The sequence below is a fragment of the Sarcophilus harrisii genome, chromosome 3, assembly GCF_902635505.1.
Source record: "Sarcophilus harrisii chromosome 3, mSarHar1.11, whole genome shotgun sequence".
Lineage (NCBI taxonomy): Eukaryota > Metazoa > Chordata > Mammalia > Dasyuromorphia > Dasyuridae > Sarcophilus > Sarcophilus harrisii.
In genome coordinates this window covers 409,414,377-409,439,835 of record NC_045428.1, presented here as the reverse complement: position 1 = coordinate 409,439,835, position 25,459 = coordinate 409,414,377, and the positions used below count along the sequence as shown (strand labels likewise).

At 33.2% G+C, this 25,459-nt stretch overlaps 1 protein-coding gene across 2 annotated transcripts in view; it reads right to left on the bottom strand.

Moving 5' to 3' along the window:
* Positions 1-19,827: 19,827 nt before the first annotated feature.
* Positions 19,828-25,459, bottom strand: part of SLC38A11 (solute carrier family 38 member 11) — a 68,775-nt gene continuing 63,143 nt past the window's right edge. For both annotated transcript variants that reach the window (XM_003763910.3, XM_031960556.1), the window contains one exon: positions 19,828-20,639. In XM_003763910.3, the coding sequence (XP_003763958.1) occupies positions 20,352-20,639 (288 nt within the window). In that variant the 3' untranslated portion in view covers positions 19,828-20,351. The remainder of the gene's footprint in view (positions 20,640-25,459) is intronic.

The window sequence follows — 25,459 nt, the reverse complement described above, 5'->3', positions numbered from 1 at the left end:
CATATCTCAGGACTACAATTGATTAAACTAATAGAGGCTAAAAAGAAAATAAAACAATAAATAAATATATAAACAAAAATAAACAAGCAAAGATGTAAGAACTTAATCATAGTTAGTATAAGAATAGAGAAGCTCTGGGTTCATATTCAGAGGAAGATAAGAGTACTAAAAAAAAAAAAAAAGCTGCTGTTTTTTCAATGGGAAATGTCCCAAGAATAAAAAGAATTCTTAGAAGAACTTAAAAACAAAGAGAGATTGAGGAAAAAATAAGAGTAATCCAAGAAATTAAAGAAAATTATGGAAAGAAAATCTACCAAAAATCTACCAATTAAAAGTAGAAGATCAAAAACTTAAGAAAGAGAATAATTCCTTGAAAACTAGAACTGGGTAAGGGGAAGTTAATGACATCTAAGAAATCAAGAAATCATAAAACAAAATCAAAAGAGAAACTGAAGCATTTCATCAGAAAAACAATGAATGTACCGAACTGATTGATGATAAATTATGTAAGAATAGTAAGATTACCTGAAAATTATGATAAAAAAAATCTTGATATGTTGCAAGAAATTATCAAGGAAAATTGCCTTGAAGTTCTAGAAGAAGAAGGCAAAGTAGAAACAGAAAAAAAAATCTGCCAGTCACCCCATGAATGAGATCAGAAAATAATGGAAACCAAAAAAAAAAAATTAGTATTATAGAACTACAATAAGGATTATCCAGACCTAGTAGCAACTGCAATGAAGAACCATTAGTTTTAGAATACTATATTCCAGAGGCAAAAGAACTGGGGTTGCAACCAAGGGCACCTTACCTAGAAAAGTTAAGTATAATTTTGAATTAAAAACCCCAGGGACTTGAGGAAAAATTTGACATATAACATCTAAGAGAAATATAAGGTAAACATTAAAGACCAATTATAAGAGAATTAATAAAATCAAATTATTTGCTTCATTTACTTTTACTTTTATGATTGTCATTATTATTTGAGTACTTTGAAAGAAAATTCAGTATGATGGAGTTCTAAAAAAAATACAACTGTATAGGGCGAAATAAAAAGAAGTAATTATCTCATACAAATGAAGCATAAAAATTAAAATTGATATAGAAGAAGTTATTAAAGGGGAAAGTGTGTAGTATTGGAACCTCACTTTATGTGGGAATGGGTTTAAAAGGAAACAACATATATCTGGAAGGACATAAAAGTCTTCTAGATTAATGAAGAAATAACAGGGCAAGAGGATGGGGGGAGAATAAAGGAGGGGCTGTAATAGAGGTGCATATGTTAAGGAATGAGAGGGAAAGGTAGGAGCTAGAAGTAAAGCAGAAGAGTGAGGAGGGATAGGGCCAATAGAGTGAGGATAGTAAGGAAAAATAGGAAGGAGGAAAATGCACAAATAATTGTAGATTAGAATGTGAATGGGACAAATTCATCCATAAAATGGAAACAGCAGATTAAAAAGTTGAATTCAACAATATGTTGCTTTCAGGATACATGATAAAAATGAGAAACACACAAAGATAAAATAAAGGGTAAGACTAGAATTTAGTATGTAAAAAATGCAGTGATAGTAATCATGATCTCAGACAAAGTTAAAGTTCATCAAAAGTGGAAAAATGAAGAAACTATACTATATGTAGTATACCATTACATTCAAATACCATAATTTATTCAATCACTCTCCAATTTATGGGCATCCAATCAATTTCTAAGTTCTTCCAACCACAAAAATAGCTGCTATGAACATTTTTGCACATGTGGGTCCTTTTTCCTCTTTCATCATCTTTCTAGGCTATAGATCCAGTAGAGACACAAGTGGATCAAAGGGTATGAACAGTTTGATAGCCCTTTGGGCATAGTTCCTTTTTTTTTTTTTTTTAAATAGCCTTTTATTTACAGGATATAAGCATAGGTAACTTTACAGCATTAACAATTTGGGCATAGTTCCAAATAGCTCTCCAGAATGACTGGATCAGTTCACAATTCTGCCAATTAAAAAAAAAAATAGTTTTTAAAAAATTGTTCCTATTCTCAAGGAGCTCAGAATATAATTGAAAAAAAAGTTTGAAAAAGTTAAACAAGGAGAAATAATTGTGACATTGAGTGAGGAAAGACTCATAGAATCTTAGGATTGTAAGAGAGCTTAATATCTTCTTATCTAGTTCAGTCTCTCAATAAAGTAGTAATATCCCTCCTGACAATCTTTATTTTGAAACTGAGTCTCCCTATTTTGTCCAGGCTAAAAGTCTCCTTACAAACCTACCCTTTTGCTGCTCAGCATTGAAGTTGATTCATCCTGTTCCTAACCTGGATGGATTCACCTCTCTTGAGGAAATATTGTGGTTTCCCTGATGCTCTGGTCATTGTATTGATGCTGGATGAATTGAAGGTTTTGATCTCTTGGCCTTAGCTCTGAACTCCTCAGCTCAAACAATTCACCAGCCTCAGTCTCCCTAGTAGCAGGGATTAGACACCAGTACAATTTCAATGGTTTTCTTTCTGACTCCAGGGCCAGCTCCCCTCTGTGCAATCACTGTACAATCCACTGTACCACCTAGCTGCCCATGATGTTGAATTTAAACTTAGTTCTTTGTACCTCCAAGTCCAATGCCCTATGCACTGTACCACATGGTTGCCTTGTGCCCTCTTGGAAAGTGCCTTTAGAATATTATATCTCCCTTGGAATGACTATTATATAAACTAGGGGGTTCTGAATCTTTTTTATGTAGTGGACCGTTGGGCCTTGGGAAACTTATGGCATACACCCTCAGAGGCAACTAGGTGGTAGAATAGAATTCTGGGCCTGGAACTAGGAAGATTTCAATTCAAGTTCTGACACTAGGTATGTAACTAGCACGTCACTTAATCTCAGTTTCCTTAATTATTAAACAGAGATAATAATAATAAAAACTTTGTAGGATTGTTGTTGGGGTTGTAAAAAAGAGCTAAGCAAAAAGCTAAAGCACTATATAAATGTTTACTCCTTTCCTTTTTCTTCCCTAGATTTTTTAAAAAATTCATAGAAATTTTTAAAATTTCCTTCATGGGAAGGAAATTCTAAATTTTAATTAGAGATTAGTAATTTTTTTCCACATCCAAATTCATAGAGCTTCCAAAATCTATTCACAAAGAAGAGCCTTGTTTGTAGCGTGCCATGCTAGTTGAGCCTACTGTAACTTTCCTTTGAAGAATCTTGGTTTGCATCAATAGTGGCACAAACTACTCAGACTAAAATCCTAATAAGGATCTTTTCAGGAAATGGAAACTGGGGAAAATATTCTCCCAAAGTGTGCTTCCAAATGAAACATATACTACATGACAGAAGAAAAAAAAAAATCCATATTCTTGGCTAGAAGTACAGTAGGAAATTAAATGAGAAACCTCCATAAGCTAAAGTACTTTGGAGAGAGTATTGGAAGGAAGAGGATTTTGAATTTGGGCTCTAAGCATAAACATAATTTCAATAGGTGGAGAAATGTAGGGCTATCAACATTCAAACACATGAGGAGGAACAGTAGAGTCATTCATTCCCTAACTTACTCAATAAATATTTAATAACTACCTAATATAAACAGTGTTAAAAAGCAATTCTGTTACATATTAATGACGTGATGGTAAGAAAGTCCCTAAATTTTCAGTGATGAGGTCAATAGGTGGGGTTGGTAGTAAAAGCCTGAATATAAGATTATTCCCCAAGGCAAGCAAGGAAGGGCTTTGATGGGAATCAGCTCAGCCTTCAGTCCTATTGAGTCTACACTAATCCGAGGGCCAAGATAAGTCAAACCCCTGAGGTTGTTTCTCCGATAAATTTGTCCATACCCTATGCAATTTTTGCTGAATCCTTTTTGGTTTAGCTCTGGGCAATGTCCTGTGTTTTAGGGTCTTTCCTCTTATCCCTTCCCCATGCCTCCAAGAGTCTTTCTCCTTATAGCTAACTAACACTTTTAAAATCCTAAACGCTATGAATTTAGCCTGACAGTTAATGGCATACTCCCACCTCATGGCATATTCTCTTTCTTCTGGTTAATTGTGAATTCCACTGGGGAACTTGTCTTTTCCACTGTTGATTGTTAAAACCACTTTCCTTACTAAACTATAAGGTCTCCCAAATCTATTTCATGTTTACCGCTCCTAGTGTCTACTTTGCCTTTTATTTTGTCTGTAACTTCTCATAAATAAACCTACTTTTTGCAAAAGAGAAAGGCCATATGAATTCATCCTAAGACCAAACCCCAATATTTAGTGCCTACACCAATCTCATCATTTAGTGCAATTGCTCACATAAATCTCATCATTTAGTGCCTACACTCAAACTCATCACTCAGTATCCTGGGAGCTATATCAGAGACCACACACTGATGAAAGCTGATCTTCCTGATTGTCCTCTCCTCTTTCCCTCCTCCCACTTAAAAAAAAAAAAAAAAAAGTAAATATATGAGATGTGATTTCTGCCTTATAGCTCTTACAACGTATAAGGAACAGGGATATAAATATAAAATTTTTCTATTCAGAAAACTCCTAATCTTTAAAAAATGTCATTTTAGCTGAAATCTATTTTCTCCTTTCAGAAAAAAATAAGAGTACAAAAAGTCTTTCCAGGAAAAAATCAAATTATTTTGTGGGATGAGGAAACTTTATATGATGGAAAGTCAGGACCAGTTTTCAAAATCCATTTCTTTACTACTTCCTAACCATAGAATATTAGGCAATTCTTTTCTCCTTCTTAGAAGTTCAGCTTCCTCATATGTAAAATGAGATTGGACAAGATGATTATTTTAAATTACATTTTAATTTATTTTATAGCATTTTGTTTTTTCAAATATATACAAAGATAGTTTTCAACATTCACCTTTTCAAAATTTTGTGTTCCAAATTTTTCTCCCTCTCTTCCCTTTTCCAAGATTAAATTAAAATTAATTCAATAGATTAAATTATTTAGATTAGATTAAAATTGTACAATTCTTCTAAACATATTTCCATATTCATCATGCCACACAAGAAAAGTCAGATCAAAAGGGAAAAAATCACAAGAAAGAAAAAAAAAAACAAATAACAACAACAAAAAAAGTGAAAATAACTATTTTTTGATTCATATTCAGTCTCCATAGTATTGGGATTACCTTGAATCATCTCACTTTGAAAAAAAGCCAAGCCCACTACAGCTTATCATCACATAATCATAATGTTACTGTGTACAATGTTCGCTTGATTCTACTCAATTCACTCAGCATCAATCCATATAAATCTTTCCAGGTTTTTCTGAAATCAGTCCACTCAACACTTCTTATAGAACAATAATATTCCATTACATTCATAGAACATAATTTATTCAACCATTCCCCAATTAATGGGCATTCATTCAATTTTCAGTCCCTTGCTACTACAAACATTTTTGTTTCTCTTTCTTCTCTTTTATGATCTATTTGGAATATAAAGACAGTATGACAATGCTGGATCAAAGTGTATGCATGGCATCCTCAAAACTGTTTGGTCTTGGTTCAGAAATAGAGTAGTGTATCATTGAAATAGGTAGGTTCACAAGACACAGTAGTTCATAAGACAAATATAAATTTCTATAGTAATTTAGTGTTTGATAAACCCAAAGACTCCAATTTCTAGGGTAAAAAACTCATTATTTGTCAAAAATTGCTGTAAAACTGGAAAACTGTAAGGCAGAAATCAGGCATTGATCAACATCTAACCTCCTATACTAAGATAAGGTTGAAATGAGTTCATGATTTAGACATAAAAAGTGATACTATATGTAAATTTGGAGAATAAGGGATATTCTACTTCTCAGATATGTGGAGAAAGGAGAAATTTTTGGCCAAAGAAGTACTAGAGAATATTATGAAATGAAAAATGAATAATTTTGATTACATTAAATTAAAAAGTTTTGCACAAACAAAACCAATTCAGGCAAGATTAGAAGGAAAGCAGAAAGCTGGGAAATAATTTTTATAGCCAGTATTTCTGATAGAGGCCTTATTTAAAAAATATAAAGAGATTTCACTCAAATTTATAAGAACAAGTCATTCCTCAATTGATTAATTATCAAAAGATATGAACAAGTTTCAGATAAAGAAATAAAAGCTATCTATAGTCATATGAAAAATGATCCAAATCACTATTGATTAGAAAAATACAAATTAAGAGAACAAATTAAGAGGTACTACTTTCATCTGTCAGATTGGCTAAGGTGATAGGAAAAAAATAATGATAAATGTTGGAGGCAATGTGGGAAAACTGGTACATTAATGCATTGTTGGTGTAGTTGTGAAGTGATCCAACTATTGGAGAGAGAATTAAAAACTATGTCCAAAGGGCTATGAAACTGTTCATACCCTTTGATCCAGCAGTATCTCTACTGGGTCTGTATCTCAAAGAGATCATAAAAGAAAAGCATCTACAATGCAAAAACATTTGTGATAAGATGATTCTTAAGTCTCTTTAAGTTCCAAAAATCTATTCTTTTGAGACATTCTCTTGACAAGTATCCTTTTATAATGCACAGACTCTTTTGTTGAGTACTTATATAAGGTTGTCTCTTTCCCTCTTCTAAAATTTTTAAACTTTTCTCTTCCTTACCTTAGCCTAAGACCAGTGCTCCTTACCTTACTTATAGTGCAACTGAAAGACCATACTCCTTGAGATTTGGCCAGCAGAAAACTTCAAAATAGTGGTAGATAAAGCATATCCTTTCTATATGACCCTATATAGTTATGTGAGAAATGAACATTTCTTTCTTTTATTTAACAATTAGTTATTATTTATTTCCTCATCCAGAAATCAATTAATGAGGAATTTACTCAGATTTACTCAGGCCAAGTTCAAATAGGACAGTAAAAAATTGCAAATTTAGGCTAATGAGTGTATTCCTGCTCATTGTGCTTACTAGGACAGGGCCCAGAGAAAATGTTGATTCTCCCTATAATCAAATCTGATGATATGGAAAATTGATGTCTCTTTGATCAAAATTTGAATAATGTAAATCATTTACCTCAAGATAATCCACCTCCCATTGGATTAACCAATCAAAGTAAAGTAGGCAAGCTCCAGAACAGCTTCTCTTCAAAAGGCATATAAACCATGGTCCTAAGTTAATAGAGGTTTTTGATCTAAGAGAGACAATCAAATAATCATCCTTTTTATTAATAACCTGCTGGTCTTATTAATAAAATTGTTAAACTACCTAGAAACTATGTTTCTCAAACTTTTTAACCATCACAGTTAAAAAGATGCATCTGTCTTTCAAATCTTTCCTCTTTAGGTCAGTCCTAATATTTTCAGTTCTGTATAGACTAGAATATCCTGCTAAAAGGTTGTTACAAAAATTTCCAAAGAAAAAAAGAATTTGGAAGGACAAGGAACTTTAAACTTATTTTTCACAATATGTTTTAATTTTAACCTTGGGACCTACAAATTTTTAAAAGTATTTTGTTGCTACAACTGTGGCTAGTTTGCAAGAAGCCTGTGCTGAATTTGTTTTCTGGAACTGGCATTGCTACCCTTAGGCCAAGAATAAAGCAAAGATAAATAAATTTGTGCCACAGTGCTTTGGAAATAAAATTTTCCAAAGCCCTTGAAATTCTAAATTGTAACCTGCTATATTTGCCTGGAGATATTTTTCTAAAATTATCTATTTGTTCTGAAATGTCACCTCTTTGTTCAGTAGGATATCAAATTATTAAGGGGTTTTCTGAGGTTAAGTCTAGTGACAATTGTTTCTGGGTTGTAAATAAATTTCCTTCAGATTATTAGCTCATTTCTTCATGTAATGATTCAAGGAAATACTGAATGAGGACAAGGATTATATAAAGGGTTTTTAGGAAGGTTTCATGATGGAGTATGAAGTCATAGCTCATAAATACATTTGAATGACAGATGTTATGAGTCAGTTTACACCTGGTAGTAGACTCAGTAGTAAAATGAAAAGTTTGTGGTGAGGGAGTATGGATTTTAAGAATTTATTAAAACTCTCTAGAATAACTCCTTCAAAGACTAACGTATGCATAGTGATGTAGTTCAGATAATAATCTTGCATAAGTTAAAAATTACTCTTTTCCCCCTGGAATTACTTTAGAGAAACAGATATAAGATTATCTGTCAATGTTTTGCAGAATGCAATAAACAGGAGACCATTCTTTTGCTTTTTGGGCAGTTCCCTTCCCTTCTAAGCTTCAAGTTACTTTTCTACTGTAATATTTCTATAATCTCAGTAACATAGTGTCTATTCATTATACCCAGAGAATGTCTCTCTGTTAATTTTTTGTATTGTGTTAATTTGTGTGTGTGTGTGTGTGTGTGTGTGTGTGTGTGCTATCAAGCAGCTGAAAATAAAAAAAAAAAAGATTTTGTTTTACAAACTGCATATCTAAGGTAGAACCTGTGTGGTAGTCAATACTAAAAGTTTCAGGCTGGTCAAATGAGCTAGTGAAAATATTCCAGATGTGTCAGTCAGGATGCTAAATGATGAATATTTTCTGAAAGCCAAGGTGTCTTTCCTGTCATGGACAATAGAACAAGGAAGGTGTTCAGAGAGTGACCAGGAGGTCAGAGAATGGCTTAACAGTTAACAATCCACCCCTCAGTAGACAGGAAATCAGGCATTTACAGGAGAATAGTGTGTTGCCATATTAAAATAAGGCAGTGATATTCTTTTTTTAAAAAATTTTTTTTTATTTAATAGCCTTTTATTTACAGGTTATATGCATGGGTAACTTTACAGCATTAACAATTGCCAAACCTCTTGTTCCAATTTTTCACCTCTTACCCCCCACCCCCTCCCCTAGATGGCAGGATGACCAGTAGATGTTAAATACATTAAAATATAAATTAGATACACAATAAGTATACATGACCAAAACGTTATTTTGCTGTACAAAAAGAATCAGACTCTGAAATATTGTACAATTAGCTTGTGAAGGAAATCAAAAATGCAGGTGGGCATAAGTATAGGGGTTGGGAATTCTATGTAATGGTTTTTAGTCATCTCCCAGAGTTCTTGCTCTGGGCGTAGCTGGTTCAGTTCATTACTGCTCCATTGGAAATGATTTAGTTGATCTCGTTGCTGATGATGGCCAGGTCCATCAGAACTGGTCATCATATAGTATTGTTGTTGAAGTATATAATGATCTCCTGGTCCAGGCAGTGATATTCTTGAGTCTTACATCTGATCTTTCTCCCTTTCTCTCTTTTTCACTCTGCATATCTATTACCTATCTCTCTGTCTCTTTCCTCACCCTACAAATCATCTGTCTGTCTTTCTGATTTTCTCTCTCTCTCTCTCTCTGTACACTCATCAGATGTAGGACTTTCCCTCAATATATATATTTGTGTATAGACACTTGTGCTATATATACATACACACACACATACAACATATATGTTATATACATCTTTAGTAGCACAGTTAGAATCCAAAGAGTAGGCTTATTTTGCATTATAAATACTATGGGGAACCATGATGGTTTCTGGACAGTAGAATGGCATGATATAAGCAGTACTTCAGGAAGATTAATGTGGTATTAGTGTATTGGTTGGAGCAGGAACTATAGAAAGGATACCCAATTTATGAGACCATAATAAAGCACAAGTTACCAAGTCCTGAATTATATTGTATTTGTGCTATGTGGTAGACAAGGTTTGACTTAAGCTTATCTTGTGCTTTGAGGGTCAGAATTCAAACAAAATGAGACACGCATAGATTCTCTAATAGTTAACAAAAGGAGGTTTACATAACTATAACCTGGAAAGGATACTGACCAAGCTAGGGTACAGCATTGATTCAGTTGAGTACAGATTCCCTGTTTTTGTGTTGGCCATATTGGTCTACTGGCCTGATGCGTAAAGGAAAAGAGCAACTCCTGTATTTACAATGACTAGCTTTTTTACTTAGGCCACTAGGCAGCTGCATCAAGATTTAGTCCTCTGAGCTAATTAAATTTTGAAGATGATTTTAATACATTTAGAGGAGAAATTATCATAGCTTTACATGGCAGATATTGTTTCTATCATAACCTGGAATAAGTTAAGTAAACTTACTTGAAGATTTTATTTTTATAGTACTCAAGATATCACTATGGATAATAAATGAATAATACTAATATAAACCCATTTTGCTAGATTATTCTGTATTGGACATTGGAGGAATAGACCATGTCTCTATTCTTGGGAAGCTCATATTCCTCAAATGATAATTTCTGATGAATAATGGATAGAGATTAGTTAGGAAGACAGAATGCATACTAATAAAACATCTAAATAATAATTTTTGGGAAGATAGAATTGAATTAAAATCAATAGTGCATTAATTCAATAAAAATTTATTAAGCACTGCTGAATGCTATGTAATAGGCTATAGGCAAGTTACACAGTTTAGAAGGGACACTTTCTTGATTTTATGGAACTCACAGTGCTTCTGAAGGACAAGACACAACCTAGATAACTATGGTATACAATAATATACAATGAGTGTAAAGTGTTTGGAGAGGCCAAAGTGGAGAAAGATCTCCATCAAGTGGATGTAGTGAAGGAGAGACAGGTCAAGGGGAAAAAACAGACAATGAATGTTACAGAAACTCAAAGAAGAGATTATTGGGAATGAGAATGATTAAAGATGATTTGGTGTTGTGTTAACTTTATACCAATTATTTTTTTGACTAAACTGTTACCAAGGGTTTTATTCAAATGAAACAACAGAAAGGATTGGAATAGATGGATATGTTTGCTGATATGTTGTTCAAATATAATTTGCATAAGTTTACACAAAGACAGGGTCATTCTTCAGGTGAGTACCTGAATTCATTCTGTCCTTTTTTATCCATATATACTGTCATTGTCCCAGATTTTTCCCAAATCTTTTCTTTTTTCTTTCTCAGTAGTATTTTATTTTTCCAAATACAAGAAAAAAAACAGTTTTCAACATTCATTTTTGTAAGGTTTAGTATCCCAATTTTTCCCTCCCTTTTCTATCTCCTCCCTCCAAGACAGCAATAATCTGATATAGATTAAACATGTACAAGACTTCTAAACATATTTCCATATTTGTCATGTTGTACAAGAAAAATCAGCCTCAAAGGGAAAAAGCCATGAGGAAAAAACAAATTTTAAAAAGGTGAAAATAGCATCTTTTGATCCACATTCAGTCTTCATAGCTCTCTCTTTGGATGTTGATGGCATTTTCCATTCTAATTCTATTGAAATTGTCTTGGATCACAGCATTGCTGAGAAGAGCTAAGTCTATCATAATTAATTATATACTGTTGCTATCACTGTGTACAGTGTTCTCCTGGTTCTGTTCACTTCACTTAGCATCAGTCTACAGAAGTCTTTTCAAGCTTTCCTGAAATCAGATTGCTCATCGTTTCTTATGGAATAGTAACATTGTATTACATTCATATACCATAACTTATTCAGCCATACCCCAATTTATGGGTATCCACTAAGTTTCTTGTTCTTTGCCACTACAAACATTTTGGCATTTGTGGGTCCTTTTGCCATTTTTATGATCTCTTTGGTTATAGATTCAACATGGTTGTCATAGATTCTTGACTGCTTTTACCTATTTAAAAAAAAAAAAAAAAACCAATGAGGAGCAGGCAGCATGTTATAACTTAGAATGTTTGTCTTGTAGTTTGAAGCCAGGAGTTTGATTCCCAACTCTAATACTCTTTGATCATGGACCATCAGCAAGAGGATGGAATGGAAAGGCCCCTACGTTTGGAATCAAAAAACCTTGGTTTGAATCTTAACTTTGCTATTTTTAACACATATCACCTGAGATAAGCCACAAATTCTTTAACCTTCAGTTTCTCCTTGTGCAAAATGAAGGGACTAGACTAAATAGTATCTGAGGTTCCTTATGGCTAAATATAGTGATGCTGTGATAGACTTAGCTCTTCTCAACAATGTGTTGATTCAAGGTAATTCTAATAGACTTGGGAAAGAAAATACCAATTTAGAGAAAAACTATGAATACTGAATGTGGATTGAAACATAGTATTCTTTTTTTTTTCTTTTCTTCTTATATTTTTTCCCTTTTGGTCTCATTTTTCTTGTACAATATGACAAATATGCAAATATGTTTAGAATAATTTCACATGTTTAACCTATATCAGATTGCTTGCTTGGGAACAAGGCGGTAAGGGAGGAAGGGGGAAAAAATCTGAAGCACAAAGATTTACAAAATGAATGTTGAAAATTATCTTTACATGGATTTGGAAAAATAAAACATTTTTGAAAAAAAACTTAGAACCTCCTCCCAAATATAAATATAGTGGTCCTTTTGATTGATACAGATCTTTCATCCACCAGATAGGTTATCTGAAGAATAGGAAGTGGCTAATGGTGATGAGGATATCAATACATTTCTATCACATTTCCCTCCACTTTCTCATAAGTTCTTACCTAAGGGATAAGAGTTGGACTTGAGATTTCACTTGTACAGGAAATTCTTGGGTGTGGAATTTCCTCTAGCAATGAGGGTCAGCAACTTTTCTGTAATTTGTAATTTTAGTGAGTTGCCTAGACCATCAAGAAGATAAGTGACCTGGACAAGGTTACGCCGCCACTATATGTCAGGTCTTTCTGATTCTGAGGTCAGTTTTCTTTTTTTAAATAATACCGATTTATTTTCAAAATACACGCAAAGATAGTTTTCAACATTCATTTGCAAAATCTCATCTTTCAAGTTTTTCTTCCCTTCCTTCCCTACTCCCCCTAGACAGCAAATATTCCAATATATGTTAAACATGTACAATTTTTCTATACATATTTCCACAATTATCATGCTGCACAAGAAAAATCAAATCAAAAAGAAAAAAAAATGAGAAAGAAAAAATCAAGAAAATAACAACAAAAAAACGTGAAAAAACTGTTGTGATCCATATTCAGTCCCAACAGTCCTCCTTCTGGATGCAGAAGGCTCTTTCTATCACAAGTATATTGGAATTACCTCATTTAAGAAAAAAGCCAAATCCATCAGAATTGATCGATGTATAATCTTGTTGTTAGTGTATATAATGTTCTTTTGGTTCTACTCACTTCACTTAGTATCAGTTCATGTAAGTCTCTCCAGGAGTCTCTGAAATCCTCCTGTTGATTGTTTCTTATAGAACAATAATACTTCATAACATTCATATACCATAACTTATCCAGTCATTCCCCAATTGATGGGCATCCACTCAGTTTCTTGTTACTACTGCAAAAAGGACTGCTACATTTTTTTTTAATCTCTTTGGGATACAGATCCATTAGAAACACTGCTGGATCAAAGAGTATGCACAATTTCATAACCCTTTAGGCGTAGTTCCAAATTGCTCTCCAGAATAGTTGAATCAGGTCACAATTCCACCAATAATGTATTAGTAGCCCAGTTTTCCCTACATCCCTCTAATATGCATCATTATCTTTTCCTGTCATCTTGGCTAATCTGAGAGGTAGTAAATATGTTATACTTTAATTCATGACATACCTACCTTTGTCACAGTAGATGGGCAATAAATTCTTGAATAAAGGTGCTCTAACAGCAGTTTGATGTGTGTATTTAATGTTAATAATATTGTTCATATAATAGAGCATATATAAATATCTTCTATATATTCTGTACATATCTATTTTAAAATGCATTTGTATGTATATGTGTGTATATATATATATATATATATATATATATATTTCACCAGAATCTTCAGCAAGCAAACAAAATATTAAATATTGCATCAAGGCAATCCTAATAGAATGAAGTATAAAAAGAAAAGAAAAAAAAAAACAAAATGGAAAGAGAAAAATATATTTTTAAGTACCACAAATCCATATACTTCCAGAGGAAGCACATTCCTTGGAACATTACCTAAAGTTAGGACATTAATGAATGGTCCTTTTTTTATAAATATTAACTTGACAACAATGAGAAACTTGCTATGCTATTGCACTATGTGCTATGTAGTTGTACTATGTATATACTATTCTAGTGTACTTTTCATGCTTTTGAAGGGAAGGGTAGAGGCACTATCTTGCCTATATTGGTAATGCAGCTGAATGCCTCAGCATCCCTGGCCTACTGTGGAGAGTAAAAGCAGTCTTACTAGTATAAATAATGACTTGATCCAAAACCTCTGCAAAGGAGATGCCTGTGTTCCATGAGATAAATCTCTAAGAAAATCACTTACTGTACTCTGCAACCATAAAAAGTGGTAACATTCAAATTTTTTTGAATTATAAAACTTTTAACAAAAAAATCAAATCTCAAAGCAGATTTATAAATGTCAAAATGCAGTAAGCATCACACCCAAAAAAAACTGTGTGATACCTTATTAAAAAACCAATGCAGGAAGAAGGTAATTCCCTTCTTTGAAGAACCCTTGAAGTTTTTCAAAATAGCAAAATGAAGGCACCATCATAATGGTGTACTTTTACAAGTTTTGTGGGTCTCTTAGAACAGTTTTATACATAATACTGGCAGTATTATTGAAAGTCTGCAGAGAAATTCATCAGTGCATGGTCCTTTTAAAGCATACCGCCAATTGTACAAAACAAATCCCTGTATTACTATTAGTGGAAGAGTATTATCATTCACTATTTCTTCAAGCTGAATGAATGAATAGAGGCTGTGTGTCTTTCTGTAACTGTTATTTACTTCAAAATTTTATTTTTAAATTTTTTTCCCTTTTTGGGGGGTAAGAATGCTAATTAAAAAAAATTATTTATTTTAAACTTAAATACAAAATAGGAAAAGAACATTGTCATGTGCATAGCAGAACATAAGAGATTTCAAAATATAAAGCAATAAATTTCCATTATACATTGTGTTCAGAGCTACCCATATTTGTTTGCTTACTTATGGGTTTTCTTTTGTTCTCTCTTTTTACTTTATTCTTCTTTTCCTTCTTTTTCCCTTTCCCACTCCCCACTGCCTCTAAGAAAATTAGAATTAGGCATAGTTATGTATGCACATCCAGATGTACACACACAAATTCATGCAAACACGTATATATATACACATAAATGCATACAAATATACACAGATATCTATAATCATACACATATGCATCTATATAATACTGCACTTTGCTCGCTTATTATTTATTTCTCTAAAGGTGGATAACATCTTCCTTCATAAGTCCAAGTCTTTTCGTATTTTTCTAATTCCATCAAATTATCATTTCCTACATCATAACAATATTCCAACCTTATACTCTTTAGTTAAATAGTCTAAAACAATATTGATTAATATGGTTGACATGCAGTGTGGTTTTTCTGTTTTTCTCTTTTGATTTAATCTATTTTAGTTTTGTCTGAGATCATGAATACTCCCCTTTTTTTTAACCTAATAAATTCTACTCCTGATCTTTATTTTGTTTGTGTGTATCTCTTATTTCCTGTCTTTCCAGGGTCCTCTATTTTACTTCTACTTGCTACCTTGCCTTCTTATTACTTAACCTCCCCACTATCACTAGAAAGATCCTTCCCTTATTCTTTCCCCTTACCCTTTTCCCCTGCTTACTTGTTTTTATTTGTTCAGAAGACTTTTATAGCCTTTGAAATATATACATCATACCCTCTTTATCCTAATGCTGTTAATCTACATATCCTTCTACATATCCTTTTTATTCTATTCTCTCATCTTCTTATTTCTTTATAAATTTAGAAGACTTTAATTCCCTGCTAAATGTAGATATTATTCTCTCTTTAACCCAGATCTGATGTGATTAGGGTTCCCTCAAAAAATCCCTCTTAATCTCTCCCTTTCCCCTATTCCTTTTATCTTATTTCTTCCTGAATTTAGAAAATTGTTATACCCATATGTGTGTGTGTATGTGTGTGTGTTGGGCATGTGTGTGATTGTACATACATACATATATATAGTTCCTCATTTAACCCTTTGCTGATGAGAACAGGATTCCAAAACTACCAGTCCTCCTCCCCCATCTAATTCCTCTGTCAGTTCTTCCTCTTCCAACTCATTTGTGTAAGATAATTGCTTTTTTTACCTTTTCCTCCACAGTTTTGCTTTTTAGAATTACATCATACTCAGCTCTATTCCATCTTTCTATCTAGCTCTACCTATCTTTCTTTTAAACCACCCAATTATTAAGCACAATCTTGGACAAATGGGATACATTTCCATATATAAAAAAGTTTATCCTTAATGAATCCCTTGAAATTACTTTTTGGCATTTATACATTTCTCTTGGATTCTGTATGTCAAGTTTTCTATTCAGTTCAAGTCTTTTTGTGACTAAAATCCCAAATATCTGACAATTCATTACTGTAATTCTTTTTGTTTATTCAGAATTATGCTTAACTTTGCTGGGTATGATATTTTTGGCTGCAACCTCAACTCCTGCTAAATCTTGTGTAATTCTAATTATGGCTCCAACATATTTGATTTCTTTTTTTTGTTGCTAATAATATTTTCTCCTTGACCAGGAGGTTTCAGAATTTGGCTATGATATTCCTGTAGCTTTTCTTCATAGGATTTCTTTCAAGTAGAATTGGTGGGTTTTTTTCCTATTTCCACTTTTCCCTCTTGTTCTACTACTTCAGGGTAATTTTCTTTCATTATTTTTGTATTATTGTGTCAAATTTTTGTTTCATCATAGCTTTTTAGTTTCACATGAGGTAGAACTCAAAATTTCATGAAAGTGAATGTTGAAAAATATCTTTACATGTAATGGGAAAAAATAAACTACTATTAAGTGGAAAAAAATTTCCTTGAACTCTTTCATTTGACTTTTAAAGTCTTTTTTGAATTCTTCCATCATATCTTTTTGGGCAGGTGACATTGGGACATTACTCTTTGGAATTGGAGAGGCTTTTTTTTTTTTTTTTTTTTGGCTTCAATATTTTCCTCTGGAGATAAACTCCACTCTTCTCTATTCCCAAAGTAACTTTCTGTGGTTGGGGTCTTTCTCCTTTGTCTGCTCATTTTATTTTAATTTTTGTAGCATCCTGTTGTTGAAATCACCTCTAGTCTGAAATCAAGAGCTCTGTCCTCTAAGTGCTGGCAGCCATCAGCTCCTTGCTCCACTGTTTTTCTACTCACTGAGCATGTGCTGATTTTTTCTTGCTCAGGACTGTGTCTCAACAGCATAGTTGGGTCTGTCATTCCTTATCAATACCTCAGTCTTCCCAGCTCCCCACACTGGGCGATGAAAATTCTTGTAGGTGGTACTGAAGCTACCTCCCAAATCAGCTAGCCCTGGGACTTATAACTTGCTATTTCAGTGGAACTAGCCTGAAGGTGTTTACACTTCACAGGGGCCAAACTTCCTCTTAGTATCTTTCTTTGGATTTTCTCTGGTTGTCCCAAAAAGACTACTGTTCTGCCCCAAATTTTGTTTACTACTCTACATTGGCCCTGAAATGCTATTTTTGTCCTGTTTATGAGGGAAATTTGGAGAGCTTGGAATTTTTTGACCTATTTACTTCATTATCTTCCCAGAATCTTCTTATCTACCTCCAAATTTAAAAGTAGTTATCTTGATGTTGGTAATTGGTGGAGTAAGCAGCTTGAAAAGTAGCTTCTGTATAGGATGGAGTATGGCAAGAACTCTTGTAGATTTGGAAATCATTAGTTATAAGTCTATAAAGAGAGTACATTTGGGAGACTGATATAATTGAATGGAAGAAGTTCAGAGTATGAGTGGTTTATGTCAAAGTATGGATAATGAATTTACTCCAAATCATTATTTACCCTAACTCATCATTTTAGGGAGTATAAGTGAAACAAAGAGATAAGGCAGTGTGTGGAGGGCTTGCACTTTGAGCTTATGTAATTAGCTTGTGTATGTGTATGCTATATTCTTGCTGTGAAATGATTACTGTGTTTTAGGGTCAAATCATATCTGTTGGTTGTGATATGTTTGAATAGTATAAATCTGAGCTTTAGAAGAGGAATATCCTAGGGGACCAAATAGTACTAGAATCCAAGGTGTGTGTAAAACAAGTTTTTATTTAGTTCCTAATGTATCTAACAGTATATAAGGTATTAAAAGGAATAATATCTGACCTTCAAGTAACTTCTACAGTTTCTTTGTAGATGTGAGATAATACATAAGAATCAATGGCAAAAAGAAAAGAAAAAACAAGAGGTGTAAATTCCTTAAGAGATTGAATTATTCCTTGTGTTCATATCTGCAGCATATAGCTCTGTCTTTTGCACATAGTAGGGGTCTAATAAATGCTTGCTGATTGATATGAGAGAATACTTAATATTATAATGCATGGTACAGACTAACTACCCAAGTCTAAGGAAGAGAGTTGAAATGATTAAGTGTAGTTTAATGGAAAATCTGAGGAGATAAAGTTAAAGAGGGAAGGAGAGAAGGAAGAAGGAAGAGAGAAAGAGAGAGAGAGACCAAGAAACAAGAGAAACACAGAGACAGAGATAGAGATAGAGACAGAAAGACAGAAACAGAGAGACAGAAACAGAAAAACCTACACATAGAGAAAATTTCAAATAAGGAGAATATTTTAAAAGGCTATGGGTGAGACAGGTTATCATATTTGAGAGAAAAGAAGAAACACATTTTATTAAAGCAGAGGGTTAATGTTCAGGGAAATGATGTTTGTCAAGAAAGGTAGAACATATTACAAGGCGCCAAATAAATCAAGTAAAGACATTTAGATTTGTTGTAAGGAAGAATACCAAACCATGACAGATTCTTTCTTTCTTTCTTTTTTTGGGGGGGCAGAGGCATGACAAAAGTGTTGTTTAAAGATAGATTAAAAGAAAGAAAACCTGGAGTCAAGAAGGTAAATTAGAAGGATAATGAAGTAATCTGTGCATGAAGTGAAGGCTTAAAGTTAGTTTGAAGCAATGGAATTAAGGAAGGTATGGATATGAGAAAGATTTAAAAGGAAGAATCATTAGGCATGATGACATGGGTGTGGGAGAAAAACAGATAAAAGGATTAAAAAAAATGATCCCAAGTTTTTAAGTCTTGATAACTGGAAGAATGGTAATATCACTAACACAAACAGGAAAGCTGACTCCTACCATCAAGGAGTAATATCTTATTAATGCTTTATTAATATCTATGAATTAATGTCTAATTAAAGAAAAAAAATCATTTATCAATGTTACCAGGTGCTGGGAACTTAAAAATGCCAGCAAGGAATTTTAAATGTTTTCAAATTATTGTTCTCCCCCAAATAATAGTAATTATTAGTTCCTAGTATCTCTTTTTGTAATTAATATACACCTGGATATTCAATCAGTCGATAAACATTAAGCTCTATTTTGTAACAGAGACAATACTAAGCTCTGGTAATACAAAGAAGAGCAAATGACAGCCTTGCTCCAATGGAACTCACAGTTTAATGAGGAAGACAGTCTGTAAACAACTATGTACAAACAGGTTATATAAAAGATAAATTGGGACTTATATACAAAGGGAAAGCACTAGCATTGAAGGAAATCAGGAAAGGCTTTTTGTAGAAAGTAGGATTTTTGTTTGGACTTGAAAGAAGCTAGGAAAGATAGGAGGCAGAGATAATGAGGGAAGAGGACTCAGGTCACATAGTAGAGCCCCTGAAAGTGCTCAGAGTGTCTAGTTGTAGGACAAAAAGGAGAGCAATGTTACTGGATCACTAAGCATTTGGGGGGCCCAGTAAGTTCTAAAATGACTGTAAGGGTTGAAATGGGAGAAAGAGGAAGTAAGGATTTTGAATGCTAAACAGGATTTTGTCTTTGGTTCTGGAGGTGATAGGGAACCACTGGAATTTGTTGAGTGGGAGGGTGACATAGTCAGATCTATTCTTTGGGAAGGTCACTTTAATAGGTGAGTAGTGGATGGATTGAAGGAAAAAGACTTGAGGCAGGATTAACAAAGCAGAAGGCTATTGCAGTAATTCAGTTTATTTTATCAATTTACTGAAAAGGAGGTGTAACAGTGGGTATTTCCATCTTAGCTACTTTGTTGGCCTTTGCTTTTTTTTTTCCTTTTCTTCTAAAGCCTAGATCTTGAAAATTTTAAATGATGATATAAAGAATTTCAATCTTACATTCCATTTCATTTCAGAGAACAATGTATTGGCTCACATATTAGGTGGAGGAAAATATAATTTGAGAGGAGTTAGTACATTTTAAAGACTTGTTCTTATTCTAACTTTAATAATCATTCAAAGACTTGTGACCTACTATAAAAAAAATCAAGTTTTCTTCTTCAAATTACTGGCATGGTCTCATAATAGAAAAGAAAATGAAATTTGAATAAAGGCTAGGGTAGCAAAGGTATCTCCTGAAACAAGAGTAAGAAAGAACAGAGAAGAATACAATTACACAACTCAAAATTTATACGTCACATAAAAATATAACATTATCACATTTTTATTAGCAACTAAATCACTAGAAAGTACTGATATTCAAAACAGGAGGTTGTGCTGTTGTTTGATGAAAAGATGAGATATTGAAAGAAGAGGAATTTGTGGAAAGGCAATAGGGCATTTCCTGTCCATGACTGCAATCTTGGGGCTGCAGAACTGCCATGACAAATCCAACTATCATTACAACCACACCATTAAGAAGCATCACGCTGGACATAATTTTATCTGGGTGGATCCATCTTTCTTCAGAGAGCTTCAGATAACAAGCCGATGGGATAATAAAAACAAGTGGAGCTGCACAGAGGACACCCTGTGAGTTGGAAATGAGAAGAAACAAGGTAATTTGGCAGAACACACACATTTTTTCCCAGACAGTTACCAAACAAAAAAGTGTTTGTAATGGTTCTTTAAATCTTATTTAATGACTTGAAACTGAATCAGAAAGAGGAGAAAATGTCAAAGGATTTAGGAATTATGGTTTACTCTACTCAGGGTATGTTTACAAATAGAAGATTTGGCAATCACAGACCCAAAGAATATTGGAACTAGAAAAAAATTTTCAGAGATAATCTTGTTCAATCACTCCTTTGGTCTGAATCCCAAAGAGATGTAAAGTGACCCACTCAACATCAGAGAAATGGCAGTGCCAAATCTAGAACCAGGCTTCCTGACTCCTAAATCCAATGTTATTTCTACTTATAAGACTTTTTAAAAATAAAAACACAAAAGTTTAGGTAGACAATTTTCTTAGGTTATTATTATTTTAATATATAGTTAAGAATAAGAATATTTCTTATGAATATTGAATAAGCTTTTTTGCAAATGAATGTTTTAATCATTTTAAGAAAAGTGTTTATATCACAGTTTTGTTCAAATATCCTACTTATCAAACAAAATAAGGCATGAAGATTTACTTTAGACAAATTCTAAAAACTTTATTTTTGGTTATGTATTACTTTCCTCTATGGTCATTTTTCTATACAACTTGACAGATTGGGAAATATAAAATGCCTAAAGCTTTATTGTTATGAGATTAATTTTTTTGGGAATAAGATATTATATATAATTTATCCTTTCTACTCAGAAAGTCTCTTCAGTATAGATTTAAGTGTATATCTATGTAAATAAAAACAAGAAAACTATCACTCTAAATGTACTTAGCAATAAATAGTGTCTAAACCCTTCTCTGAGTAAAACAAACACCCTGATTACCTTTGCAAATAGACATGAGGGTCTAAATAGTCTGGTTAATCACCAGATTAGCATGTAAATAAATTCAACCAAAGGGGAAAAACTTCAGATTTGAAACAGAGTTCTAAAAGATAAAATATATAATGAAGAAAGAGGGAAATGCCTATTCTACCTATTGCTAAAATTCACTTTCCCCTTTTTCATTATAGATTCTATTGACCATCCTCTGTAGTATAATAAAGACATGCTAGAAGCTTTTAACTTAAAGGTTTGCTAATATATATATTTTGCCTAATGCCTTTTAGGGCAGACAAATAATGAACACATAGAAGGTTGCTGGATTTAATTGGATCGATCCATAGGCAACATTTTTTCATAAAAGCACTATTTTAAAGTTTTTAGGATTTGCTTTTTTTTTTCTGGTGTTGCCATACTTTGTCTTTGATAACACTTATAAAGGCAAATCTTATGAATATAATAAAGAAACAATTGACATCTATAGAGTAGCTTTAATGGAAGCACCCTTTCCTACATTTAGTGATGTCATCTGGTATTTTGCTACCCCAACATGCTGTCCTTAGAAATACTTTGGCGAAAAAAAAGAACATGGACAATTACAGTTTACAAAATTATATAATGACCCATAATGCCAATTAAAATGGCAAAAGGGAACAGAAAGTACAGTGGTACTACAGTTTTGGAATTTGGGAGATTATGAATAAGAAAGACATTCAGTTTAATGCTGTTGTTGAAATAAGGAAGACTTGGGTTCAAATTCTGCCTTTGATACTTCCTAGAGTTTAATAGCAGTAAGTTATTCAACCTCACTAAATCTCTTATGTTGAATGGAGATAATACCTGCAGTTACTATCTTTCAAAGTTTCTGATAGGCTTAAGGCAGATAGAAAAATACTTCTAGCAGAATTCAGACTCCTTGAAGGCAGAAATTATTTCATTCTTGTCTTTGTACCCCTGGTACCTGGAGATGTTGAATTGAATTGAAACAGGATTAAAAAAGGAAGGAACCAAGCATTTATATAGTACCTGCACTGTGTTAAGCATTACAAATATTTTTTCATTTGATCCTTACAACTACCTTGGATTTGTTGTTCAGTCATGGCTGACTCTCCATGATCTCATTTAGGGTTTTCTTAGCAAAGATATGATTGTGGTTTGCCAATTCTTTCTCCAACTCATTTTACAGATGAGGAAACTGAGGCAAACAGGATGAAGTGACTTGCCCAGGGTCACACAGCTAGTTAAGTGTCTGAGGCCAGATTTGAACTCAGGAAGATGAGTCTTCCTGACTCCTGGACCAGAATCCTATCACTTGCTACCTAGCAGCCTCTCAAACTTGAGAAGTAAGTTTTATTATTAACCTCATTTTACAGATGAAGAAACTGAGGCAAACAGGGCTAAGTGCCCTGACCAGGGACATACAGCTAGATAAGTGTGTGAGACTGGATTTGAACTCAGGTTAGGCCCAGTGCCTTATCCATTGTACCACTTGGCATCCCCCTGCAGTTTGGGGAAGAAATTGGCAGAGCAGAAAAGGCACTGAATAGGATTTAATAATCCTCTATGGGAATGAGATAACACCATAAAGACTATATAAATGCGTTCTAATTAAAAAACACTAGAAGTCTCTAGATGGTTTCCATTTAGAAAACCTAATTGTAAAATGGTTGACTGGTAACTGACATGGAATGCAAAAAAAAAATTTGTTTTAACTGAAGCAGGTTTGAATGCATCAGTGAACTGTGCAGATTTTGGCTACGTAATGAGGAGCTGACTAACTATATTTGGGTATATTATAGAAGATTATAAACTAGCTTAACCCCCATTTCCTATGAAATAAATGTTACTATTGCCTTGAATTAAAGGCTCATTTGAAACATATCAAATGCAAATATAGAAAGACTATACTGTACTATTCAAAAAAACCTATTTCTTGGCAATGATAAATATATATGACACATTCATCTAGAATCATAGAGGTGGGGAAGTACTACTAAGGCATAAAGGTAACAACATTCCTTAAGGAGCTCTGGCTATCCAGAATTTTGGAACTGTTCTAATGCCAATGTGCTGGGCAGGGCAAACCAATGATCATTCTGTTTATTTTATACTTCTCACAATTGAGAAAGAAGTTATTTGGAAGAAATCTAATTGTTAGAAATAGTCAATGTTTGGACTGGAGGAAGTCTAGTCAAATGTTGTGTCTAAATGCAAGATACCTGTCTCAGGATGTTCAAAAGCCTATAGTCATTAAGAGTTAGCCTTGAGAATTATAACAGAATGATGACAAGTCTGATGATAGATGTCAACATTGACAGCATACCTATTATCATTTTCTTTGCTTTGGAAAATTGTACTCTTTTAAATTGAGGATACTATGTCTGCTTTTGGAAACATGTCATTATATGTTATACAACAGAGAAATAAGGCAAGGGTCTGTAAAGGTCTAATATTTTGCCATCCTGTTAATGAAACATCAAATTCAACTGTTAACACTTTTACAGTAGGATGTGATCTTTTATACATGGCAAGTAAAAATTCTACCACTTCATTTTGGCTACACATAATGTAATAAATCTATGAGTCATGTTCCCTGAACTATCACTCAAGCTCAAATTAATTTTTCCCCTAATTTTATCCTTTAATTCCTTTCACATTGGGCCAAATGATTCTTGTTATTAATCCAATTTGGGTTATTAGATAGCTAAATAATGTAATGATTTTAATATTATAGTAAATTCAATCTCCTATGATTCCTTTAATCATTGCTTTAAAAACAAATCTCAGTTCTCTTCAATTTAACTATATGTGCCAAAATAAGCTCAGTATTTCAGATTCACTCAGAGCTACATTATCTTGCTTGGGTATTGCTTTTAAAAGATTGTTTAGGTGAGACTATTTTACAACTTAATTAAATGATGTCTATCTTCAGGTTAGGGCAGTTAGGTTATTCAGCGGACAGAGTGCCATACCTGGAGTCAGGAAGACTCATCTTCCTAAGTTTAAATATGGCCTCTGACACTTGCTAGCTCTGTGAACCTTAAAATTGTTTTCCTCAGTTTCCTCATAAGTAAAATGAGCTGGAGGAGCAAATGGCAAACCACTACAGTGATTTCTTTGCCAAAAAACCCTCAAAAATAAGGGCATGTCTTTTACTTAAGACATGACTAAAATAATAGAACAACAAAATTTTCCATTTTTCTGATTTCTCATACTGTATCATACTTCCCAAAGAGAATTCCAAAAGGGAATTGGAGACTGACTCATTGAATTTGGATTCAGAAGACGTGTGTTTAAATCTATTTTAGACATTTACTTGCCGTGACATTCCTCATTTAAAAAATGATGGTCTAGAGTTTCTTCCTGCTCCACATCTATGATCCAATGACGAAGGTGAAAGGTTGATTAACATATAATGACATGCTTCCAAACCAAAAATCTGTGATCCTATATCTTCAACAGAGCATCAGGACAAAGACAGAATTAAGAATCTACTGTGAGATCTCCATGACCCCTTTCATTTAAATGTCTTTTATTATTAGAGCTTCTTCAGTGAATCAGAATCTCCAAGTTTTGTAGAGCAAGTGAAAAGGTGATAAAATCTAAAAAAAAAAAATGCTGAAGAGTATGCACCTGTACTCCATAGTGAGGGGTGAAGATACAAGTCCATTTCCTGTTTCAGGATTCCTTCTGAAGGGAATTTACTGGTACTTATCTCCACTTAGAAGTAACTACATCTATTAAAAATTTTTTTTGTCACACTGTATTTACTCTAAAACTTTTCTACATTGTACAACATTATACATCTGTGTTGCATATTATTTTATCCAGAACTGGCAATTTGCATTTTAAAAAAATGTCCTTCTATTTTTTAATCTAATACCTGATTAATCCTACTTCTTTATTAACAGAATATGCCAT